The 24973-nt window shown below is 35.8% G+C and overlaps 3 protein-coding genes and 1 long non-coding RNA gene across 5 annotated transcripts in view; 2 read left to right on the forward strand and 2 right to left on the reverse strand.

The window, feature by feature from the left end:
- The window catches only part of LOC141644049 (putative transmembrane ascorbate ferrireductase 4), a 150835-nt gene that overhangs the window by 13902 nt on the left and 111960 nt on the right, over positions 1-24973 (forward strand). The gene's annotated exons all lie outside the window — the stretch shown is intronic.
- LOC141644036 (uncharacterized) lies at positions 12323-17118 on the reverse strand. 2 transcript variants are annotated; one of them, XR_012543874.1, is made up of 4 exons: positions 16870-17118; positions 16075-16133; positions 14000-14724; positions 12323-12675 (listed from the first exon to the last, which is right to left on the reverse strand). It is a non-coding gene; the product is annotated as an uncharacterized LOC141644036 (long non-coding RNA). The 2 variants fall into 2 exon arrangements; XR_012543873.1 differs by having other exon boundaries at positions 14000-14259; positions 16870-17110.
- LOC141632109 (peroxidase 57-like) lies at positions 18948-21086 on the forward strand. Its single transcript, XM_074444690.1, has 4 exons — positions 18948-19494; positions 19636-19815; positions 19909-20068; positions 20562-21086. The coding sequence occupies exons 1-4, from the start codon at positions 19150-19152 to the stop codon at positions 20963-20965; spliced, it is 1089 nt and encodes a 362-aa protein (XP_074300791.1). The 5' UTR covers positions 18948-19149; the 3' UTR covers positions 20966-21086.
- LOC141641838 (peroxidase 57-like) lies at positions 22156-23711 on the reverse strand. The gene is made up of 4 exons (XM_074450485.1): positions 23301-23711; positions 22928-23107; positions 22657-22816; positions 22156-22562 (listed from the first exon to the last, which is right to left on the reverse strand). Exons 1-4 carry the CDS (start codon positions 23709-23711, stop codon positions 22156-22158), a joined length of 1158 nt encoding a protein of 385 aa, XP_074306586.1.

The following is a 24973-nucleotide window of genomic DNA, read 5'->3' on the forward strand; positions in this document are numbered from 1 at the left end:
TAAATATATGAGTGGGGTTTGGTAATTGGAGAGAGGTATGAATAATTATGATTAAATATTAATAAAGGAGATGGGTGGGGTTTGGTTATTGGAGAGAGTTAAGAATAATTAGAATTAAATATTAATAAAGTATATAGTGGGGTTTGATGAGTGGAAAGAGGTAAGAGTATAATATTAATAAAAACTTTCTCAAAAAGGAAAGGGGAAGAAAACTTGAATAATCCGTTTTAGGAAATAGGGAAGAAAAGAGTGGATAGGAGGGAGTATAAGATAACTAAATATTAATTAAACTAAAGCAAGTAAATTAATTGTTTGAACTATCATTTAATAAAAGGTGATAGTGAGTTTATAATGGGGGTGTTTGGTAAACGGCGGATTGAGAATTTTTCAGCATATTCAAGGCTTTTAGCATGTTTGACTCATCAATCTACTATTTTGAGTGTTTGGTAAATGACATATTGAAATAGTAGACTGTAGCTCAATCTACTGTTTTTCAATATGCTGCTTTACCCAGCATATTCACATTAGTAGATTGTGAAATACGAATTCGTCAACAATTTACACATATGTACAACAATCTATTAACCAAAATCTGCTAATTACCAAACACTTCTACTAAATCTGCTAATTGAAATATACTAGTCAAACCTGTTAATCCAATCTGTCATTTATAATCTGTTTGACCAATCTGCTTCTGCTAATAGCAATCTACTTATTACCAAACAGCGCCAATGTCTTTTGAAGGTATATAGTGTATTTGTTTTCTTTGTAAGTCGCAATTAGTCATATAAAAGTAAGTTTAGATTTATTGTGTATGCACAGAAATTAAACGGTTTTAGACTGGAATTGATGAATATCAAAACTCAAATGATTAAGGATCAAGGATCAAATCTTAATGAATTTGGTCTAGGTTAACTTGGTGAGCCTTATTATTTTCCATTTAAGGTACATTTTTGTTGTGGGAATAATTTGAAAGAGAGAGAACTAACATGGGTAGAATGTAGAAAGAGATGGGTTGAAATAAGAAGGCCGAGTAAAATGATAAATATGCACATGAAAAATAATGACCTTATTGTTAATAGGATAGTGATAGGGTGACGTTCAAATTGTGTGTCACCGGGTGGCGCCCTTTCATTTTCCTTGTTAATATGGTTGTTAACTGTATATATAGATATTTAAACTCAACTCTTTTGAGGCATTATCAATCACGATGATATAAGTTGAAACCGTTTTTAACGATTTATTTAGACCTGTTTTATGGAATGAGTTTGATTTATTTCAGTGGTGCTTTATTGACGCATTTGGAATGGATTAAAACAAATTTAATACATTCTGGTGTTTGAGTGAAGGTTTTTGGAATGAAATCAAAATGAAATCAAAATACTTGATGAATTCTAACTGTATTCTAAGTTTCCAACCCCTTGAAATTTCATATTCATCTAATCTATACCTCTAAGTTTCTAACTATATTCTCTCAATAATTTTTTTTACCAAACAAGTATGAGCAAGTATGAAAAATTCTAACTGATATCACACTCCATTTCAATCAATTTAAATACATTTAACCAAACAAGCCCTAAAAGTCTGTGTTTTGATTAGCTCATTCAGGAATAAAGCTAAAAGTTTGATGGATTTTATTATATCTAAACCCCTTAAAATTTCGTACCACCTCTTATCCACCATACAACTCTAAAGCGAACCAAACAAAAAATTAATACGTGTTCTTATGACTTGAACCTAAACTTTTGAGTACTCAAAAACTTAAACACCATCCAACTACCATAATACTAATATTTCCTTCGTCCTGGTCATTTGTTTACGTATTCCATTTTAGCTGTCTCGGTCAATTGTTTACCCTTTCTATCTTGGGAATGCTTTTGATGAACAAAGTGATCTTTTACACTCAATTTGTTCCACTTATATATCATCAAATAATTAGCCCTTCTCTCTTTTTTTAGTCTTTGTGTCAAAATAAAAGGTAAATAAATGACAGAGACGGAGGGAGCGTTATACATTTGGAATAATTATTAGTTACACCACATCATTGTACATTTGATATAAGAAGTCAAAGAGGTTTGATTTACATAGCCGTCTTGTTCAAAGAATGACAGTTCATATGTAATTGACCAAACCATAATTTCGTTACTAGTAGTATATAAAAAATGAGTTGTAATAAAAAACGATATACCACATTTGATTTAGAGAGTGTATTATTTGCTAATATTAGTAGTAGTAGACAGGGGCGTCTTAAAACAAATAGAGGCTCAGTGCGACACGAAAAAATGAGGCCCCAAAATGAATGCACAAGTATATTATACTTCAAGATTTGTATTGAATTTCATTAATAATACGGTGACCAAAAGCGGAGGTCCGGTTCTCACGCCCGTGGTTGCCCGTGGCCTTAAACACCCCTGGTAGTAGATTATACATATACTCCGTAGTTGCTAATTTAGAATATAATAACAAACACATACTCCACGATTCAATAACTAAGCATGCATCATTATTTTGGACCAACCTTATAATTAATGCCTCTAGGTAGAGCAAAATGATCTGGCTAAACAGCTTACTACCATCATTTTTAGTTGACAAAAGAATGAAATGTCAATGTAAGCTGATTTTATGCAGATTTTGTATGATTGTATATGTGCTTCATTGCTTAGATGACGGTGGTGTGGTTCACCATCGTCACCTTGTATGTACACAACTACACACGACTATAGGATAAATTTCCGAGTTTATAAGATAGCCTCAATATCACTTACAGATTAAAATTTGATTCGTGTTTCTTTATTATGGGTGACTTTTTATTAACTCAAGCATACGTTTCTTAGAGTAACTAATTAACAACATTAATCTCAGATAATACTATATCGGTTTTTCTGCAAATGATAACTAGCTTAGTAGTTATAACATATGGTGCTCAACGGCTCATAACCTGGATTTATATTACGTCAGCATCAACATTGCTCTTATAACTCTTTTTACACTTGGAAAAAAAAAAACTATTAATTTTTCTAACGCGTCTTCTAAGAATCTAAGATAATATCTGTAAATTTATTACTCCGTATAATAGAAAAATTACCGTAATGACGTAATGTCGAAACATGTGGGGTCTTAAGACACCATTCCGTTTCAAGTCCATTCGCCCGCTGCCCATAATCGTGCATTGAAAGATGGAACCCTAGGATAAAAACAAAACCCTAAATATGTGGGGTAATATCCGTATAAGACCCTTTAAATTAAGGACTATAACGTAAATTTAACATGCGATTATCGTCATAAAACATAAATACAATAGAGAAACGATAAGGAACAAGAATTAACCTCGGGTCCTTTATAGTGCGGCGTAAAGAACAGAAATCAACAGAGATTTCCTCCTAATTGTTGCACCCAAGACCTGTCCGAGATATGCCCTTGTGCTAGAAGTTGTTCTCTGATTGCCTTGCAATATTGAGAGAACTTGTTGTGAGGTTTTCGAGATGTGAGATCTAGGTTTCAGAGAGAAAATGTCTCCAAAACCCTAGTTTTCTGTAAAAAAAATTGTCTAGGTCAAAAGGAGAGGGAGTCTCTCCTTTTGTTAACCTCGGCCAGCCGTGGGTTTTTCATGGGGAAGTGGGCTTCCACTTCCTCTTAATTTTACCTCGTGAACCGGCTCATAAATTGCTAAATGTATATGACGCGGTTTATTATAAATCGTCATCGGTTATCGGCTATTAAAACATCAACTAATAACACGGGTTAGTTGAAGTATTAATACATGTCCGACAAAGACGATATTGTATAATTAATTCAATATACATTAATTAAATATAAAACGCTTATATTTAATTTTACGAATTAACTGGTTAATTCGCCTTAGCCCATGATATCTAATCCGTATTAAATATAATATCTCAACATCACATTTTGACTAATTACTAGTCAAATAACTCGGACTAACTGGTTAGTCGAAATTTGGCATCTACATGATTTGTATTTTCATACCGTCACGTCTCTCAAACGTATCCTATAGGTGTGACTTTTAGGGACCAGTTGATCACCGCCATCCGTATGACAATAACGTCAAACTTATCTAGCAAGCCAACCGTTATTGATAAACGTGGATCAACCGATAATAATACTAAAAGTATGCCCTTTGATCCTTTTAGAGGTTTATAAGTCCTTGCACTAATTGTTAAGGACACCAACCCCAACAAGCTCCCACTTGTCCGTACAAGTGCATGTGCAATGACGTTATCCGCACTAACCGGAGGACATTGCCCCAACAAACTCCCACTTGTCCGTACAAGTGTATGTGCGATAACCGATTCTCATATTCATTTAAAATTTCTCCCACTCAATGTAAAACAATTTGCAGATCCGGATCCACAAAGGTCGTATTTTACAATCGATCCGTATCAAGAGTGGTTTCCCCGACTAGAGAGTAACTTAACCGATAAAACGAATCCGTATCCGAGCATGGCCATGCATTTCGATTCTGACTCCTCGAGTGGCCCCGAGAAATATCGAGCACGATAAAGGCTGAATATTTCCTTCAACTCGACTCCTTCCGATCTAAGCACAACATGAAATGACCAGAAAAAAATCTACTTGGCCCCTGTTACGGATGACCGTGAGAAAGAAACCAAAGTCACCCAAAATCTGCCGTAGTCTCAAGAGACAGTCGATAGTCAAAAGAATCGACTCTTAGGATCACCATGGAGGTCCTATCCACGACCGGGCACCGAATGTTATAAAACATTTAGGACTCCACGTCGATATCAAAAGTGTGTCCTACGAAATATCCGTATAAATCGCCTCTGTGATTGGTCAGTCAACCGGTTGACTTATGGCTCGTTGAACCCACCATCAACCAACGTCACAAAATAATTGCCAGAGTTATCAGCTCATGTGGGCAATTAAGGACTGAAAAGATATAATGTTCGTTCAGTTCACTTTGTGGTGTTCAAAATTTGTCGTACAAATCCACATGACAAACAAAATATATATATATAATATCAAAACGATGATGTCGTATAGAGTACAAGAGAGAATGAATCTGATCCATAAAAGAGTACTACAACTTAGGAACACGTTTAATTCCCATGGAATTAACATGCCCTTCATGCTTATCTTGTCGTAATGCTTTAGTGAGAGGATCTGCTATGTTATCATCTGTAGCAATCTTTTCTATCACTACTTCCTTTTGCTCCACGTAATCCCGGATTAGATGAGCTTTCCGTTGTACATGTCTAGACTTGTTGCTAGACTTTGGCTCCTTAGCTTGGAAGATGGCACCACTATTGTCGCAATAGATGGTGATCGGGTCATTCGAACCGGGCACTCTGAGATAGCCCATGTAAGAAGTGACGCATCCATATCGCTTCCTTTGTAGCTTCAGACGCGGCATAGTACTCGGACTCGTCGTAGAATCTCTTTGTAACAGTTTGTTTGAACTCTTCCGGTGACTGCAGCGCCATTAAGAGTAAAAACGAATCGGATCGAGATTTCGAGTCATCTCGATCCGTTTGGAAGCTAGCATCACAGAACAGGTTGCGCATAGCTTTTGATCGCCTCCATAAGTCAATGTCTAATCTTTAGTCCTCCGTAGGTACTTAAGAATGTTCTTGACAGCCAGCCAATGTGGTTCACCCGGATCTTTGTTGGAATCGACTTGTCATACTCAATGCATATGCCACGTCCGGACGTGTGCATATCATGGCATACATGATTGATCCTATAGCCGAAGCATAAGGAATCCGTGTCATGCGCTCTTTCTCTTCCGGTGTCTCTGGTGACTGAGACTTGCTCAAATGCACCCCTGGAGCCATGGGAAGAAACCCTTTCTTGGAGTTAGTCATGCTGAATCTCTCCAGGACTTTGTCTATGTAAGACTCCTGACTGAGAGATAGCATCCGTCGTGATCTATCTCGATAGATACGGATGCCTAGAATTCTTTGTGCCTCTCCCAGATCTTTCATCTGGAAATGGTTTTTCAACCATACTTTCACCGAAGTTAAGAGAGGTATGTCATTCCCAATCAGGAGTATGTCATCGACATACAATATTAGGAAGACAATCTTGCTCCCACTCGACTTGATATATAAACATGGTTCCTCGACCGATCGAGTAAATCCATTTTCTTTAATCACTTGGTCGAAGCGATGATTCCAACTCCGAGATGCTTGCTTAAGTCCATAAATGGAACGCTTAAGTTTGCATACTTTCTTAGGATGTTGTGGATCGATGAAACCTTCGGGTTGTACCATGTACAACTCTTCCTCCAAAAAGCCGTTTAAGAAGGCGGTTTTCACGTCCATTTGCCAAATTTCATAGTCATGAAAAGCGGCAATCGCTAAGATAATCCGAATGGAACGCAGCATGACTACGGGTGCAAAAATCTCATCGTAGTGCAAACCTGGCACTTGTGTGAAACCTTTAGCAACTAGTCGTGCTTTGTAGATATCTTATTGACCTTCCACTGAATGCTTTATCTTGTAAAGCCATTTGCATTGAAGGGGACGAACCTTAGCAGGTAAGTCAACAAGATCCCACACGTTGTTCTCATACATGGAGTCCATCTCGGATTGCATGGCCTCAAGCCATAGCTTTGAGTCAGAACTAGTCATGGCACCTTTATAGGTTGCGGGTTCACTACTCGTTAAGAGTAGAACGTCATCTATGTCATGTTCCTCGACCATACCAATGTATGCATGCGGAGAAATAGAGACTCTTCCCGACCTCCTAGGTTCCTCAGGAATATTCACCGCAGCCGGGATTGAAGGAACAGGTTCCTCCAATGGTTCTGGAATCTCCGACAGGTCGAAAGTTCTATCACTGTTTGCATTCTCGAGAAATTCCTTCTCTAAGAATGTCGCACTAGCCGCAACAAAAACACGTTGTTCGGTTGGCGAATAGAAGTAATGACCAAGTGTTCCTTTAGGATAACCTATAAAGTATGTCTTGACCGATCGCGGGCCGAGCTTATCTTCAGGTCTCCACTTGACATAAGCCTCGCAGCCCCAAACCCGTATAAAGGACAAGTTAGGGACCGTTCCCTTCCATAGTTCATATGGAGTCTTGTCAATGACTTTAGACGGACTTGGTTAAGTATTAGAGCGGTGACAGAAGAGCATAACCCCACAATGAGTCGGCAACACGGTGTGACTCATCATGGATCGAACCATATCAAGTAGTGTTCGATTTCTCCGTTCGGACACACCATTCATTTGAGGTGTTCGGTGGAGTTAAGCGTAAGGCAATCCCACGATCTTTAAGGTGTTGATCAAACTCGTGAGAAAGATACTCGCCACCACGATCCGAACGCAGTGTTTTAATCTTTCTACCCAATAGGTTCTGCACCCTATTCTGGTATTCTTTGAATTTCTCAAAAGATTCACTTTTGTGCTTCATTAAGTAGACATAGCCATATCTACTTAAATCATCCGTGAAAGTGATGAAATACCTATAGCCTTCTCGTGCGGTGATTGACATAGGACCACATACATCCGTGTGTATGAGCCCTAATAGGTCAGCAGCGCGCATTCCAACACCTTTGAAGGAAATCCGAGTCATCTTACCGATGAGACATGATTCACACGTGCCAAATGATTGAAAATCAAAGGCCGAGATAGCTCCATGTTTGATGAGCTGTTTTACGCGTTTCTCATTAATGTGTCCCATACGGCAGTGCCATGGATACGTTTGATCTTTGTCACCAACCTTTAACTTTTTATTCATTACGTGTAATATTTCCGTGGTCTGATCTAAAACATAAATTCCGTTCATGGAGACGCTTTGCCAGTAAATCATATCGTGTAATGAGAAAATGCAAGTATTATTTTCTATTACAAATGAAAAACCAAGTTTATCAAGTGTAGAAACTGAAATAATGTTTTTCGAAAGACTAGGTACATAATAGCAGTCATATAATGACAACTCAAATCCGCTAGGAAGCTGGATCACATATGTTCCCCTCGAGACGGCAGCCACTCTTGCTCCATTCCCGACACGCAGGTCAACCTCACCCTTTACGAGAGGCTTGAGATTTCGGAGGCCCTGCACATGATTACACAGATGAGAACCACAACCAGTATCAAGTACCCAAGTTAAAGTAACTTGCGTGGTTAATCTCAATCATATGAATAAAAGTAGAAGGAGAAGACATACCAACAGGTTTAACGCGACCTGCTTTTATGTCCTCATGATAAACAGGACATGTACGCCTCCAATGCCCAGTCTTGTGGCAATGATGGCATTCCATGTTTTCGGTCTTGCTCTTTGTCGCGCCTGATGAGTTACTTGCCTCACCAGGCCTACTCTTACCTGATCCCGACTTCTTAAACTTCGGTTTGCCTCTTTGCTAGGCCTGGCTGAACTTTGCCCTTACCCTTGCCCTTGTTTGACACAACGAGAACATCTTGTTTCATGCTCCCACTGAACTTCATGTCCTTCTCGGTCTGTACGAGGAGGGAGTGCAGTTCATGGGGAGTTTTCTTCAAATCATTCATATAGTAATTCGCTCTAAATTGCGAATAACCATCGTGGAGTGAGTGAAGTATGCGGTCAATAACAATGTTCTCGCTGATCTTACAATCAAAGGTCTCCATCTTCTCGACATTCTCAATCATCTTTGAGAATGTGTGGGCTAACTGGTTGGCCCTCGAGTCTCGCATCAAAGAAGCGAGTGGTAAGCTCATAGGTCACGATTCTCGGTGCTTTTGAGAATTCCCTAGTGAGTGTAGTGAAAATCTTGTTTGCACTTTGAGCTATGAAGCGTTTTTGCAAATTGGATTCCATTGCAAAAATAAGTACGTTCTTTACCGCACCCGCTTCCATGGCGAAATCGTTATACTTGTCGATTTCGTTAATTTCAGCCGTGGGGCCTGGGTTTGGTGGGATGGGCTCAATCAGATATTTGAGCTTCCCATCAAGCAATGGCAAGCATTCCGTAATGCCGCCTCCCGGTCCGTGAAGTTTGATCCATCATTCTTTAGTCGAGTAGGCGATTCATCCGATCCATGAAGATCCGAAGCCGGGACTCACGGTCCAATGTGACACTTGGCATTGGGTCGTCCTCACGGCTTGACCATTATGTTATTAGCGAGTTTAAATGTTCGTGTTTCTACACTTTGAAAAAGGAAGAAAAACAAAACGAAATAAGCAACTCATCGAGGTGATTTAAGTCTATTTAAAATTCATTTTAAACATGTAGACTCTCGCACTTGCATAATTGATCTCCCTCAAGAATGATACAAGTGATCCCAAGACTCAATTTTTGTAAATTGATAAGCCAACTGTTTAGCTAATTCTTCAGGAAGAACTCTTGGTCGATAGATTTCCGTAAATCCTATCTATAGTCCACCACAATCACAGGATCGTACGAGTGACCATAGTGTTGAGATAAAATAGGTCAATCGGTTCCAACTTACCCGACGTAGAAGGGGTCATATTATGCCTACCGACGAAGAAGGGACTCATTGGAGTTTGACCTATAAAGACCGTTCTCAATTTTTGTTTATACGAGGAAGATCCCATCAACTAAATTATAATTCATATTAAGTGAACGAATAACTAGCGTCTGCGTGAATGAATTAATTTGGGTGATGGCTTATAAAAATCGTGTGACATACGAATGTCAAAGAAAACTAACTCGTGACCTCTATATGTGTCAGTTTTCATGCAATAATTAGGTGGTTTGGTTTTTAGGCGGAATATGATGCATACTATCGTTACGATAAAATAAATAATTGAATGCAATACGTAAATAAAATTTCCTAGTGTGGCCTATCCTAATAAAAAGAACAAAATACAACTTTGGAATCCACCGTTGGACCCAAGAAGCTTGTCTTGTTGTTCCATCTTGATCCAGTTAGCGGGAGTGAGCATCTGGTCTCCGTCTTTGGTCTTCTCAAAAATTACAATTAAAATTACAAAATATAAACCTAATTACATTCTAATTAAAAACTGTAATTACAAGTGAAAAATCCAAAACGGAGATACGAGATCTCAAAATACAACCAAGACCGTGTTCCATCATTACGGTAACACGTTCTACTAAGGCCACACTAAGTTACAACTAATTGCAAAAATAAATAAATACGTAATAAAAGGCATTCAAGGCATTCAACAAAAACGATAAATAAAATGCATCAACTAAAAACAAATTCATTCGTGACATAATTCCGTAATTATGTGAAATTTATCCAAACCACCTTTTAATGATTAAAATTCATGTGATAAAACCGCTTCTATCAATTTAATTTTAATCTAATACAGTCCGTTACTTTAAATACGCTTTAAAATAACTTAATGGTACGTGGTGAACCGTTTCACAATCATAGCGAGTGTACAATATCCGTATAATGTACATATTAAGGCCAAACGAAAATTTAAAACAAAAAGAATAAATTTTCAAAGCTGCCAAAACAAAATCCCTCGATCTAGGGACATAAGTGCTCGATCGAGGAACAAAAGGGCTCGATCGAATGAGGTTGCCATTCGATCGAGGGGTTTGCCAATCAGGAGGTGCTCGATCGACTAAACATAAGGTCGATCGAGGACCTATATCAGCAAGACTGTTCGATCGAGTACGAGGGGGTCTCGATCGAGTAGTCAGGATTTAAAAATTGGTCGATCGAGTACAACAAGGACTCGATCGAGTCAAAACATGACAGAAAAACACTCGATCGATTGAAAAACTTGTTCGATCGAGAACAAAAGTTTCTGGAAAAACTTAAAACCCTCGTGAAACATTTTGTCGAGACAAAATCAATTGCAATTTCGATCAAAAACGCATCAAAACAAATTTGACAATTGACAAAACATGACATATTGTTATAATCTCTGTATAAAACAACAATATGCATAAAAACAAATCGAAAACAAGATGATAAAGCCGTGTAAAACATGTCACGGTTTCAACAAGAACAAAACCGAATCAGCCGTGTATACATGGCACGGAATTCGAGACAAAACAATCGTTTCAAAATCGGTTTTTATGAAAAATCACAATGAAAATTTACGTGGCCTCGCTCTGATACCACTTGTGGGGTAATATCCGTATAAGACCCTTTAAATTAAGGACTATAACGTAAATTTAACATGCGATTATCGTCATAAAACATAAATACAATAGAGAAACGATAAGGAACAAGAATTAACCTCGGGTCCTTTATAGTGCGGCGTAAAGAACAGAAATCAACAGAGATTTCCTCCTAATTGTTGCACCCAAGACCTGTCCGAGATATGCCCTTGTGCTAGAAGTTGTTCTCTGATTGCCTTGCAATATTGAGAGAACTTGTTGTGAGGTTTTCGAGATGTGAGATCTAGGTTTCAGAGAGAAAATGTCTCCAAAACCCTAGTTTTCTGTAAAAAAAAATTGTCTAGGTCAAAAGGAGAGGGAGTCTCTCCTTTTGTTAACCTCGGCCAGCCGTGGGTTTTTCATGGGGAAGTGGGCTTCCACTTCCTCTTAATTTTACCTCGTGGACCGGCTCATAAATTGCTAAATGTATATGACGCTGTTTATTATAAATCGTCATCGGTTATCGGCTATTAAAACATCAACTAATAACACGGGTTAGTTGAAGTATTAATACATGTCCGACAAAGACGATATTGTATAATTAATTCAATATACATTAATTAAATATAAAACGCTTATATTTAATTTTACGAATTAACTGGTTAATTCGCCTTAGCCCATGATATCTAATCCGTATTAAATATAATATCACTACTACACATACCTTGCATTGGTGACGCTTTTTCATGCGTTTTTCGATGCTTAAAAGCGTCATTGTTTTTTTTATCGACGCTTTATAAAAGCGTCAATTTTTGGGCCGTCGTTATTTTTTGACGCTTTTTTTAGTCAATAGTTATGACGCTTTTTAGCGTCTTCATAGACTATTGACGCTTTTAATTGTCAACAAATGTGACGCTTTTAAACGTCTTCATGGACTACTGACGCTTTTAATTGTCAACAACATTGACGCTTTTAAGCGTCTTTGGTGGCTATTGACGTTTTTTTTCGTCAACAAATTTGACGCTTTTAAACGTCTTCATGGACTATTGACGCTTTTAATTGTCGACAAATTTGACGTTTTTAAGCGTCTTCAGCGACTATTGATGGTTTTATGTGTCACTCGATGAGACGGAATTAGGCGTCAACTATTTATATATTGACACTTCTTCTTGTCACGGTATAATTTCGGCTTTTTGATTTCTGATAAAATCGTACGTAGATCGAGATTAATTAAATACACCTATAAATAATATAGTACTACTAGCTATCATTACTAAATCATAAAAAAAAAACATAATGCAATATACTCCGTATATAATTAATAACGTACCCATGTACTTTTATAAATAATCATACGTTTGATACATATACCGTCTCCGTCACAAATACTATAGCTAGCTAGCATTGACAATTTAACTAATATAAACTAGTACGTAATTTATAGTACGACAAAATCAAAAATATCAAAAGGGATCCGGAAAATAGTAAAAGTCCAAAAAATCGTAAAAAATGCTACGTAACTAGCTACACAAGGACACTGAGTATAGTTTGAATGTGGTAGGGGCTTCAATCATGTAGGCGCAATGTCAAAGAGACTTCAATCAACATATGAAGGCACATCTTCAATCAACATTTGAAGGGGCATCATCACCATCTGATGAATCTGAAACCTATAAGAAAATATAATTTATATGAATATATTTGATTAGTACATATACACTCCCAATAATAGAAATAAGTTAGAGTGGCAGCACAAACTCCAGCCAATTATAACACAAACAGCACCCACGAGGCACAAGCAAACCGCGAAACTCAATGGAGAAGAAACATGACCTACTCACAGCATTTATTTGGGTAAGGAATGAGTAGCGAGGAGGTGAATTCCACATATTAAGCGGCATTTACACTAAAAGGCTAAATGTGCATAGTGAAAATTAACATCATGAAACTTTCCATTCTGATAACATCGGAAGACTATTACAAAGTAATTTCTTTCTAGGTGTTGGGAATTTTCTACCTTGTATCATCACTATGCATTATAAAACATTCTAGTCAGACAAAAAGTCTTTCACTTGTTGCCCACGATTACATAAAATATTTGAAATTTTTTGATGAAATGAAAGTGAGATACTAACTGAAAGGCAAGTAGATCAGTAGCATTGTGCAGTTACTGTCAGCCGTATGCAGACCGACACAAACCTTCATGTTCACACTGTGACAGTGCCAACACCCAACACCAAATCGCATTTGTCATGTTTTAAGCCATGTAATTAAACAAATTAACTAGTCGAATCGAGAGATACTCCAAACATAATAGCAATGGAAAAGGAGATCTTGTAGCAGACAAAGTATTAAATCACAGCCAGGTGAGTAATATACACATTCAGACAGAGAAATGCCCCCCCATAAACTAGAACTAGAGGATACAAATTCTTACATGTTCCTCAAATTCGGTTAAAACTTAATACTCCGTACATTTAGCCAGTCTATTACAGAAAACTGTACTGAATATTACTCTTAAGGACAATCCGCTATCTCATGATTCATGAAACCCTGAGACTTTTAATTATTCAATAGTGGGATGTATTGTTATGCTAGTATACTACCAGAAGTCAAGAACCCAATGCAACTGCTGCAACTGAAAACCCAATTCAACTGCCCAGTTTCAGTCACATTATATTGTAGGAGGGGAAAAGCACCGGCATTCTACCCTAAGTCACTGATTCAGGGGAAAAGCACCTTCTAAATTGCATTATGACCAAGCTATCAACAAAAGAAGCAAAATTACACATGAATGCATATTCAAGAGGGATTCACAGCCCAATTCACCAAGCCCAATTCAATGAGGGATTCATCAACACCAAAATACGTCGGGAATGAGTAGCAAGTAGGGTGAATTCCACATATTAAGCGGCATTCACACTACTAAACAAAGCAAGGCTCTCGGCCATGGCAAAAAAAAATATAAGGAGAAGTAAAAAAAATTACGCATACCTGTGTACTGCCCATGTTCATGTTCAAGACTGATTTTGCCATGTCTATAACTTCAGTCGTAGCTTTTCCAGTACTAAAGAGGTCCAGTATTTGAGCAAAGCGTGTCGTCATTTTTTCAACAGTCCATTACTCTCATCGCACTTGGTTTTTAGCTCTTTATTTTCCTTGGTCACATCATCCAAAGCCTTCTTCATATTTTCTAAGGCTAGACTACTAGTGGCTCCACAACCAAATCCCTCTTTTCTTAAGATACCTTCTGGCTGTGATTTAAAGCAACAAAAACGAAAAAAAGGGACAATAGAAGCAAGTTTTAATTTCGCTCTTAGAGATGAGGTTGACAAAGAATGTGCTCGTATGATCTATGCTTCTGCCTTGCCATTTTTTCTTGTAAAAAATCCATACTTTCGTCAGTTTCTTCTCAAATTATCAAATAGCAACATACCTGGCTATGTTCCCCCAAATTATAATAGGTTGAGGACAACATTGCTAGAACAAGAAAAAGCCCATGTGGACACTTTGCTTCAACCTTTTAGAAATTCTTGGAAAAAAAAGGGGGTTTCATTATGCTCTGATGGATGGGGTGATAGGCGAAAGAGACCTCTTATCAATGTCATGGGTATACGGGGGAAAGACCATGTTTATTAAGTCATTTGACACAAGTGGTAACATAAAAGATGCTGAGTATGTTGCTTCTTTGTTCACTGCGGTTATAGAGAAGGAAGGGCCTGAAAACATTGTGCAAATCATCACCGATAATGCTGGAAATTTTAAGGCAGCGGGTTTGATCATTGAGGGCAGGTATGCTAACATTTTCTGGACTCCATGTGTGGTTCATTCCTTAAATCTAGCCCTCAAATCTATTTGTGAACCCACTGCTAATTCAAGCCACTATGATGCATGTAAGTGGATTTCATCCTTATCATCAGATTGCACTGAAATTGTTAACTTTGTCAATCAACATTATAAGGCCTTGACAATTTATCAAAAATATACCAAGCACATGTTGTTAAAAGTGTGTGAAACTCGATTTGCTTCACATGTTATCACTGCTGAGCGACTACTTTTGGTTAAATCTGCTCTTGAAAAAATGGTGATGGATCCTAATTGGAGAACATTTAGGAAAACGAACGTAGAATCAAAAGCTGATCATGTTAAGCAGTGTATAATTTCTGATAGTTGGTGGGAGAAATTGGAATATTTTTTGAGTTTTACATCTCCTATATATGATATGATAAGGTGTGCTGATTGTGATGACCCTTATCTGCATCTAATATATGATATGTGGGACTCTATGATTGAAGAAGTTAAGGAGAAAGTATTTAAGGAAGAAGGAGAGGACTTAAGTACTGGATATTCCAACTTTTTAAATGTAATCCAACAAGTTCTGGAAGCTAGATGGAACAAAAGTAACACCCCACTTCATTGTATGGCTCATTCATTAGTTCCGAAATTTTATAGTGAATTTTGGTTACAACATGCTGCCGGGACCATTCCAAGAATAGCACCAAATAAAGATCATGAGGTATCTCTTAATAGAGATAAATGTTTTAAAAAATTGTTTCCAAATCCTGATGATCTTAGAAGAGTGTATGTTGAATATGGAATGTTTTCTGGGGGATTGGGATTTTTTTCGGAACCTCATGTTATGGAAGCAAGAGTTCATGAGGAGCCACTTAGTTGGTGGGCAAGTTATGGATCATGCACACACATGTTACAGGCTTTGGCTAATAAACTGTTATGGATCAATAGAAAAGTGTCAGTAAGGGATTTGTAGTAGTGATATAAGTGAGCTGCTTGTGCTATAAATGAACTTATTTCACTGCTAGCTCCAAAACTTAAGGCTCACAAGAGTCACAACTGTACAAAATTTGATATACAAAAAAAATCGAACATGTGTATAAAGCCTAGCAGTATTGAAAAAAAAATTGATATACAAAAAATTTAAGATAACTCAACACAAAAGTCTAAAGTAATTAGCCGGGGGCAATTTACTTCTAAGCAGAAATCGTATGATCTGAACAAAAACAAACATTTGGAGAGAAAAATTGAAAAGAAGAGAAAAGATTGATACATACCTAGTGTCTGAATAGTCCCGAGCAGCGAACTACCTGAATCTTATCAAGCACCGAACTATCTGAATATGTCCCGAAAGCAATAACTTAATAATCTGCTTGTGCTTATAAGAAGAAAGAAGCTACAGATACATACCCCATGGACATCAGTGAACTTGCTGACCACAAGATGTAATGATAAAAATTCAGTAAATTTATGACTTCAATTTGGCATGATTTATCCTAATTGATGCGTAAATTAGTAAAAAAGTTGATCTATAAGAGTCTTTGATGCACAAATACAAGACCGGTGAAATATGATCGAGTAAGTACTGTTCTACATCGAAGAAGTAGAAGGGTGTTAACCATTTTACGAATTAAAGACAATCACTTTTTAAAGACAATAATATTTGCCAACAAAACTTGGTCTGTTAAATTTATCGAATTAACAACATCAACTCTGATTCAAAACCAATTATCATTTGCAGATGAGAGGAATCAATTGAACTAAGGAGTCTCTAACACACACGAATTTCAACAACTATACAAAAACATCAACTAATTAAGACTAGGACATGGTCTTGATTTCTAATTTCATTATAACGATAATAATAATCATGATTTCCAATCAGATATGGGTGGCAAATTGAAAATTTATTGTTTCCATTCCTCCGATCGAAATTACTAATTGAAAATGAATGAGAAACAATCAATTATCGAATTGAAATTTTCGATCGAAATTATCCATATTCCGATTAAATCAATCAAAATTAACATCAATAAATTACAATTAATTCAAAATGAATGAGAAAACCGTACCTATGATATGTAATCAGCAGATTGCATCTTTGCGAATTGAAGAAGTAGAACTGATTGGCAGATTGAGTCGTTTTGATGATGATTGAACGAGAAATTTTGAAGGTTAGGGTTTTTGGTTGAAGAAGGCGATGAGAATGCGGTGATATTGTGGATGAATATTAGCGGGATTATTTCGTGAATTTTAGAATTTACGCTCCTTACTTATTGTACTTGGCGGTTTTTCCAAAAAAATAAAATTGGAGGGTTATTTACGTCGACGCTTTACAAAAGCATCAATACAAAAGCGTCATCACTGTAAGGGATTTGTAGTAGTGTATCTCAACATCACATTTTGACTAATTACTAGTCAAATAACTCGGACTAACTGGTTAGTCAGATTTGGCATCTACATGACTGTATTTTCATACCGTCACGTCTCTCAAACGTATCCTATAGGTGTGACTTTTAGGGACCAGGTTGATCACCGCTTCATCGTATGACAATAACGTCAAACTTATCTAGCAAGCCAACCGTTATTGATAAACGTGGATCAACTGATAATAATACCAAAGGTATGCCCTTTGATCCTTTTAGAGGTTTATAAGTCCTTGCACTAACTGTTAAGGACACCAACCCCAACAAAATATGCTGCTCTGGTGCTATAGATGCGTCTATATTAAGTTATTAATAGCAGCAAAGAAGACAATGGGTTATGGAAATGTAGATCCAGCTTGCTAACTAAACAAATATACGTAACATTATTACCGGATATAACGCGTAAAAAAACACAAAAATCCTACCCATTTAAGTAGAGTTCTTTGATTAATTTATATCAATTAGCCAATTATATATGCACACCGTCTAATCAATAAGCAGATTTTCCGCTACACAACAATCGCTTTGTAATCATCATTTTTGTTCTTTCATTATTGGACATTCTTGAGATGAAATAATTCCGTTAGGACGATTTTGATGCTGACGAAATGATGAGGTTCAAATTCAGGTTATGATAAGTACCACATCTCAATATTAGGGGTGGACCCAGGATTTAATGTATGAGGTAGCAAAAGAAAAATTAATCTATATATGCATGTAAAACAAAAGCCTTTACAATTGAACCAGAAGATGTTTATTGTATATCTATTCAACAATAATTGGGGTAACAAAAATCCTTCTTGTAAACCATTTTTTTACGTTTGGGGTAGCGGACATCACCCCTTGCTACTAAGTGGGTCCGTCCCTGCGTCTCATGACTGTAGCAGCAAAGCTAATTGACATTTGTTTCTTAAGATGAAATATACTGTGATTACATTAGTGAATCTACATTGATAAAGACTTACTACAAGACCGTTTTCACAGGGTACCGTATTTATTACGCCTTTTAAACATGTCCACCTAATCTTGGACCCTGAGCTAGAGGTTGATAATGAAATGCCGAAATGGATCTCTACATTAGTTAAACAGTTAGAGATACGTTTAATAATCCTTCCCTACCTTCAATGTTAACGTTGATATGTTGCATTAAATTGCGTATTAATCAAACCAGCAAGGACTTGGACCATCGCCAAAGCTAAGTTATCAATCTAGATAATCAATCTATTGTGTATGCCTCGGGCCCCAATCTACTACCCTATAGTCCTACATCATAGTGTATAAGCATTAAGGGCATTACGATAATATACGAGTGGAATGCGTGTTTAAAATATCTTTCAATATCAGTAAACTTTAATTAGTACTGTTAAACAGTGGTGGAGCTAGACGAGGACTAGCAATTTATCGAAAAAATCCATTAACCTACGGACTCATCATCTTACTTATCTGTGGGCACAAAAGATATTATATTTCCATGAAGAGACATTATTTCTGAACACCTTGCCTTATAGCTACAAATTAAATGTACAGTTGCAAATCTGAACGCAGATTTTGCGCAAGACGATAAAATAATAAATCAGAATTATTGTTTGTATATTAGACATTCTCAAGTCAAAGCATGAAATTTTTGTTCATGACAGCCAACGTTGCATGGTGACAAATTGATTTCTACGATGCGCTGTTATAAGATTCCTACATACAACGACGTGAACAATTACGCTACTATCAATTATTTTGTAGCTTATATAAATACTACGTGACAAATGTAACAAAACCATCAAACTAACAAAAAAACAATCTTAACTATCTCTAGTAACACACACACACTACCTTGGATACTAGGCTACTACACTATATTACTGTTTACGCCATCTGATTCAGTCTAGATTAATAATCGTAACTTTTATTTTACTCTATATAATAATTATAATGAGTTTGATATCGATGCCTAATAAGGTTACGATGGTATTAATATTGCAACTTATATTAGTATTGAGCAATGTGATTGAATCACAAGGTTGGTTTATTGATTTAGGTCCTATATTTGGGTTCCCACCTCAAAACCCTCCTAATCCGAATCCTAATCCTAGTCCTAGTCCTAGTCCGAGGCCGTTTAGACCACCGGGTTTAAAGGTTCGTTTTTACGTAGGACTATGTCCTAATAAAGTTGATATTGAGACAATTATCAAAGGTAAAGTGAAAGAAGCATTTGACAAGGATCCAAGTATTCTTCCGGCGTTTCTCCGGATGCAGTTTCATGATTGCTTTGTCCATGTAAGTTTTTTCGTCTATTGTTTATTTTTAGGAAAATAAATTAAATGACGTTACTTATTAGCGGATGGTACTGACTTGAGTATCATTATAATATCATGCAACTTATAACTTGTCTTTTTGATGTTTTATTCTTAAACAAAGGGATGCGATGCTTCCATTTTAATAAATGGAGCGTCAAGCGAGAAAAAGGCCGATGCAAACCTTACTGTACGAGGATATGAATTAATCGACGCTTTAAAAGCAATTGCGGAAGAACAATGTCCTGGGATTGTCTCTTGTGCTGATCTTATTGCTATTGTAACCGCGGAAGTTCTTAGATTGGTAAATACTCGTATTTTTAATTTATAACTCGTAATCATCTAAGAATTTAAGAATTCTTATTGAAAAAATCGGTATTTTGAATAAATTAAATAGGGAGGAGGACCGGCTTATTCAGTTGAAACAGGAAGATGTGATGGACTTATATCAAATGTCAATGATGTTGATCTTCCAAGCCCTTCTATCACTGCTCAAGAAAGTATTAACGTCTTTCGTGCTAAAGACTTTACTCCTGAAGAAATGGTTGTTTTATTAGGTACAATCACTTATACATCCAATTTTACATTTAGTTTTTATATTAATCGTTCAACAACTGATCACTTTTAATCATAAAATGGTCACTTATTAGGTACAATCACTTATATATATATATATATACAATTTTAAATTTAGTTTTTATAACACTTAAAGCAATCTAAATCCATTATGGACCTTGAATAATTGACGATTATCATACAAAACATTTAATATGCCATTGAAGATCATAGCATTTCTCCTATAATAATGATAGAGTACAGGTGTACAATGCATAATACGGAGTATATAACATTTCAATCATATAGAGTACTGTACAATGCAGATATCGTAAAATCATGAGGGTTGGTACTAATAAACTGGATTTAAATCCCGTCAGCATCATATTCACCATCGTAGCTTCTTTACACCAAAAAAAATTAAAAATTGAGACATGATATGATATGATATGATGTCATTTGAAATGCTCACTAACATTGAATTATTTGAAACAGGATGTCACACAGTCGGAATTTCCCACTGTGTATTCTTCCAAGATCGACTTTATCCAGGGCCTAGCTTCGACAAAGATATGGACGAAAACCTCAGAAGAGCATTAATACAAACGTGTCCTCAAGGCCAAACATCAAACAACGTCGCCAACCTTGATCAAAACCCTACAAGTTCAAACAAGGTTGACAACTCTTTCTTTGATCAACTCATGAAAAAAAGAGGACTTCTTCCGGTCGACCAAGCATTAATTAGCGATTCGTCGACATCCGGGTTTGTTTCAACATTTGCTCAAAGTCCAGACCAATTTAATGCTAAATTGGCTAGTGCCATGTTGAAACTACAACGACTTGACGTACTAACTGGCCCTCAAGGAGAAATTAGGAAAACTTGTAGTAGATTCAATTGAAGGGATTGAAGTGATAAATTTCATATTTTAATAAGTGTGAATTTTGTATTCCTAAAATTTTATACTTTCATTGTAAATTCAAAGTGAATTTTTTATACGAATGCATGAAAAAACTTTAAAAGATGGTTGTAAATTCATTTTATGGTAATAATTCAATTAATTATTGTCTTCCTGGAAAGTGACTGTTGATAAAAGTTATTTAGTAGGGTTATTTAGGTAAAGAATCACTTGATCGATGTCACAATAACAATTATGTAAAATGTTTTTATAGAAGAATGATTAGTTATGTAAATACTTACGAATAACTTTTGAACCACTTAGGCCTCTTCTCATCCTATGCTATGTCAGCCATTAATAACGTCACCAGTGCCATTTATGTAAAACGATTTTATAGAAAAAATACTCCGTATTAGTTATATAAATACTTAAGAGTAACTTCGAGAACACCTAGGCCTCTTCTCATAATCTCATCCTATGCTATGCCAGCCATTAATAACGTCATTATCTACAAGTTCTACTAAATATTATTTCCTAAAATAATTAATAATTTATTTAATTTGACATTCCACAGTTTCACACAATCACCTCATCGTCTTCACTCGATTTTTTCTCCATTTATACATCAATGTATTTTTTTCGTTCGAAAAACATTTTTGTGAAAAACATTTTTGTGAATATTTTAAATATTTTATCATCATATGATAATTTTTATTGTTGTAACACTTATATTAACTTAAAAAAGTTTTAAACTTCAATAATAAAAGTCAACCTAAAAAAATTATTTAGGGATGACCAAAGTATTTATCTAGTTTAGTGACTATATATTCTAACGGTTTTATAATAGAAAATATTGTAAAACCATATTACAAGATGTCTTTTTAGGAAAAGTGGTGACTAATAAAATTTATTTTAATGGGGTTAATTAGGTAAAATATGATTTGATTTTATAATAACACTTATATAAAACGATTTATACCAGAATAATCGTAAATATAAACAAAGTACGGAGTACTAAAAAGTGTAAGAACCATTGTAGATTACAAAACAACCTTTCATTCCAAACTTACAAGTGAATTGAAGAAAACATTACAAAAGTCAAGTCCAAGAATTCCACTACTACGACATGACCAATTTAAATATCATTATGAAAAATAAATAAATTCTCTTATTATTTATTCCTCCTCTTAATTTTAGTTAAATCTATTGCAAGTTTTTCTAATTTCTCCTTTATTTCCAAGGTGAACATCAAGTGCTTGTAACTTAACCATGGCTTTGGCCAATTCGGAATTGAAGAATGAAGAACTTTGCGAAAGACGTAGAACGAAATCTTTGGTTAAAGAATCACGAGCTAGAGCTTGATCAATTGGAAGAATTCCTCTTTGCTTAAGAATTTGATCATAGAAAGAGTTGTCAAGCTTGTTTGAGCTTTGTGAATTTTGATCAAGGAATGTCACATTGTTTGATGTTGTGCCTTGTGGACATGTTGGTATTAATTGTCTTCGAAGATTTGCGTCCATCTTTGAATCGAATTGGCCTGTTCCTTCGTAGAGGCGATCTTGGAAGAATGCACAGTGTGAAGTTCCGACCGTGTGACATCCTGAAAATAATATGAGATGTAATTCATTAGTCAATATAAACGAGATATGCAGTCGTTAGTCACGTTATGATAGATAATTGTAATTGAAGCATACCTAATAAAACAACCATTTCTTCAGGAGTAAAATTTTTAGCTCTAAAGGCGGAAATGCTCTCGCTAACAGAAAATGAGGGACTTGGAAGATTCACGTCGCCGGCCTTTGATACAAGCCCATCATTTCTCCCTGTTTGTACGGCATAATCTGGTCCTCCTCCCTATTGTTCATAAACAAACAATGCACTTAAATTATAACCCATGACAATATATTTAAATTCCGACTGTGCCAACATTTTTAATCAATTGTATTTGTAGAGGTAAATTATTACCAGCTTAATAACTTCTTTAGTAGCAATAGCAATGATGTCGGAACAAGAAACCATCCCTGGACATTCCGCTTCCGCAATACCTTTTAGAATATCAATAAGATCGTATCCCCTTACGCTTAGGTTAGGACCGGCGGTCTTCTCTGATGAAGGTCCATCAATTAAAATTGACGCGTCACATCCCTTCACAAAACAAAATACAAAAACTTTTGGTGAGCTTATACAAAAACTCGTTATGTGTAACAAACATAAAAATGAACTTAATTGGGTTATTGTCTACATACGTTTTATAATTATTTACTAACATAACTAAACTTTCGTACTCGAGACAAATATATAAGATATGTAAATTAAAAAAAAAAAAAAAAAAGCTTACATTGACAAAGCAATCATGAAATTGCATACGTAGAAGAGCAGCAAGGATAGTTACATCCTTAGCAAAATGTTCTTGAACCTTTTTTGTAAGGGTTGCCTCAATATCCACATTATTCGGGCACAACCCTTTATAAAACCCGACTTGTAAACCAACAGGTCTAGTTGTTGGAGGGCTCAATGGACTTGAAGGTGTTGGAGGGGTAGATGGTGGTGGACTCGAAGGTGGTGTAGTAATAGGAGGGGTTTTAGGTCCGTAATGGTCCTTACCTCCATGGTTTTTAGGCGTCCCGTGATGTTTACCCTTATTATTATTACTCGAACCGTAACCATCGGACTTGCTAGCATGGCTCAATGCCAACATGAGCCAAAGGGTTACAACAACAAGTACATTACTAGAAATTGAATAACTCATTGTTTCTTAATTTTAGCTTCTTTTTTTTTACGACTTAATTAAACAGTTTTGTTAGCTTCTTAAGCTTAACTATATTGTTTCGAATTGATTTGAGGTTGTTTGTTTAATCTATGTTTTTCATTGCGAAAAATGCCATTTATATATACGTTTAAGTACATGCACTGCACATACTAGTTTTTTGCACGTATTATGGAAATATGGAGAAAATCAAGTAATGTAGGTTGGTAGGTTTTTCTCCTAATAATTTGAGGCAGATAATAATCATATTATAGATGAATGTCAAAGGAATAAATAATTATATGGAGTTATAAAAATCAGGATAAAATCTGCATTGACATTTGATACTTGATTTTCTTCGATTAAGTGTATATATACTTATTTGGTTGTAACATTATTATTTTTTTGTTCCCTTACGAACTCACATTTGTCCAACCATAAGTACATACGCATAATTATCTCTCTGACTTTTGTATATTTAACACTTTGATCTTAAAATGTGTACCTACAAGTGAAGGGTCAATCAACATACGAGTTGTTAGACATTAATTTGTTTATGGTTAAGGGGTAAGAAAATATTTCACATATTATAATAAAGATCGATGAATAATTGATTGAATGATCGATTAAGTGAACGATAATGAACACCGGTCCTATCAATGGCACGGTGAGGGAAGTTTACGACTTCGTACTCTGTATATATGGGCTTCGTCGAGTTCAAATCAAAATTTTATAATTTTCTTTTTCTGGGTTAAAAAACAGTTATCTAGAAAAGTGTTTTACATAACTGTTATTAAATACATATGTCAATTAGCTTAATTGGTAAATTTATAAAAGGTGGCACTTATTATGACCTGAGTTCAAACCCGTTAAGATCAAATTCGCCCTTAAAAAAAAACTGCTATTAAACCTTGCATTCGATATAAAAAATAACAGCTTAAATTATCACCTTTCATACAGTTCTGATAAATTTAATAAAAATAATCCAAAGTTTACATAATATTCCAAAATTTTAATTTTCAAATCGAACTTGAATTCCTCGAAGTAACATGGTGCTAAATTTTGTACTAGGAAGTAGGAACCCTTTTCGAAAAGAGTAATCTCCTATAAAACAGTTTTACTATGTCACATTGTAAAATCATAAAACAAAAGATCTTAATACCCTTATTATGAAAAGCGGTGACTGGTGAAACTTGAAAGTTATTTTAGTGGAGTTTTAAGGCAAATAATCACATGGTTTTACACTAATGCTTACGTAAAACAGT

This window comes from Silene latifolia, chromosome 2 (assembly GCF_048544455.1).
Source record: "Silene latifolia isolate original U9 population chromosome 2, ASM4854445v1, whole genome shotgun sequence".
In the NCBI taxonomy this organism is placed as follows: domain Eukaryota; kingdom Viridiplantae; phylum Streptophyta; class Magnoliopsida; order Caryophyllales; family Caryophyllaceae; genus Silene; species Silene latifolia.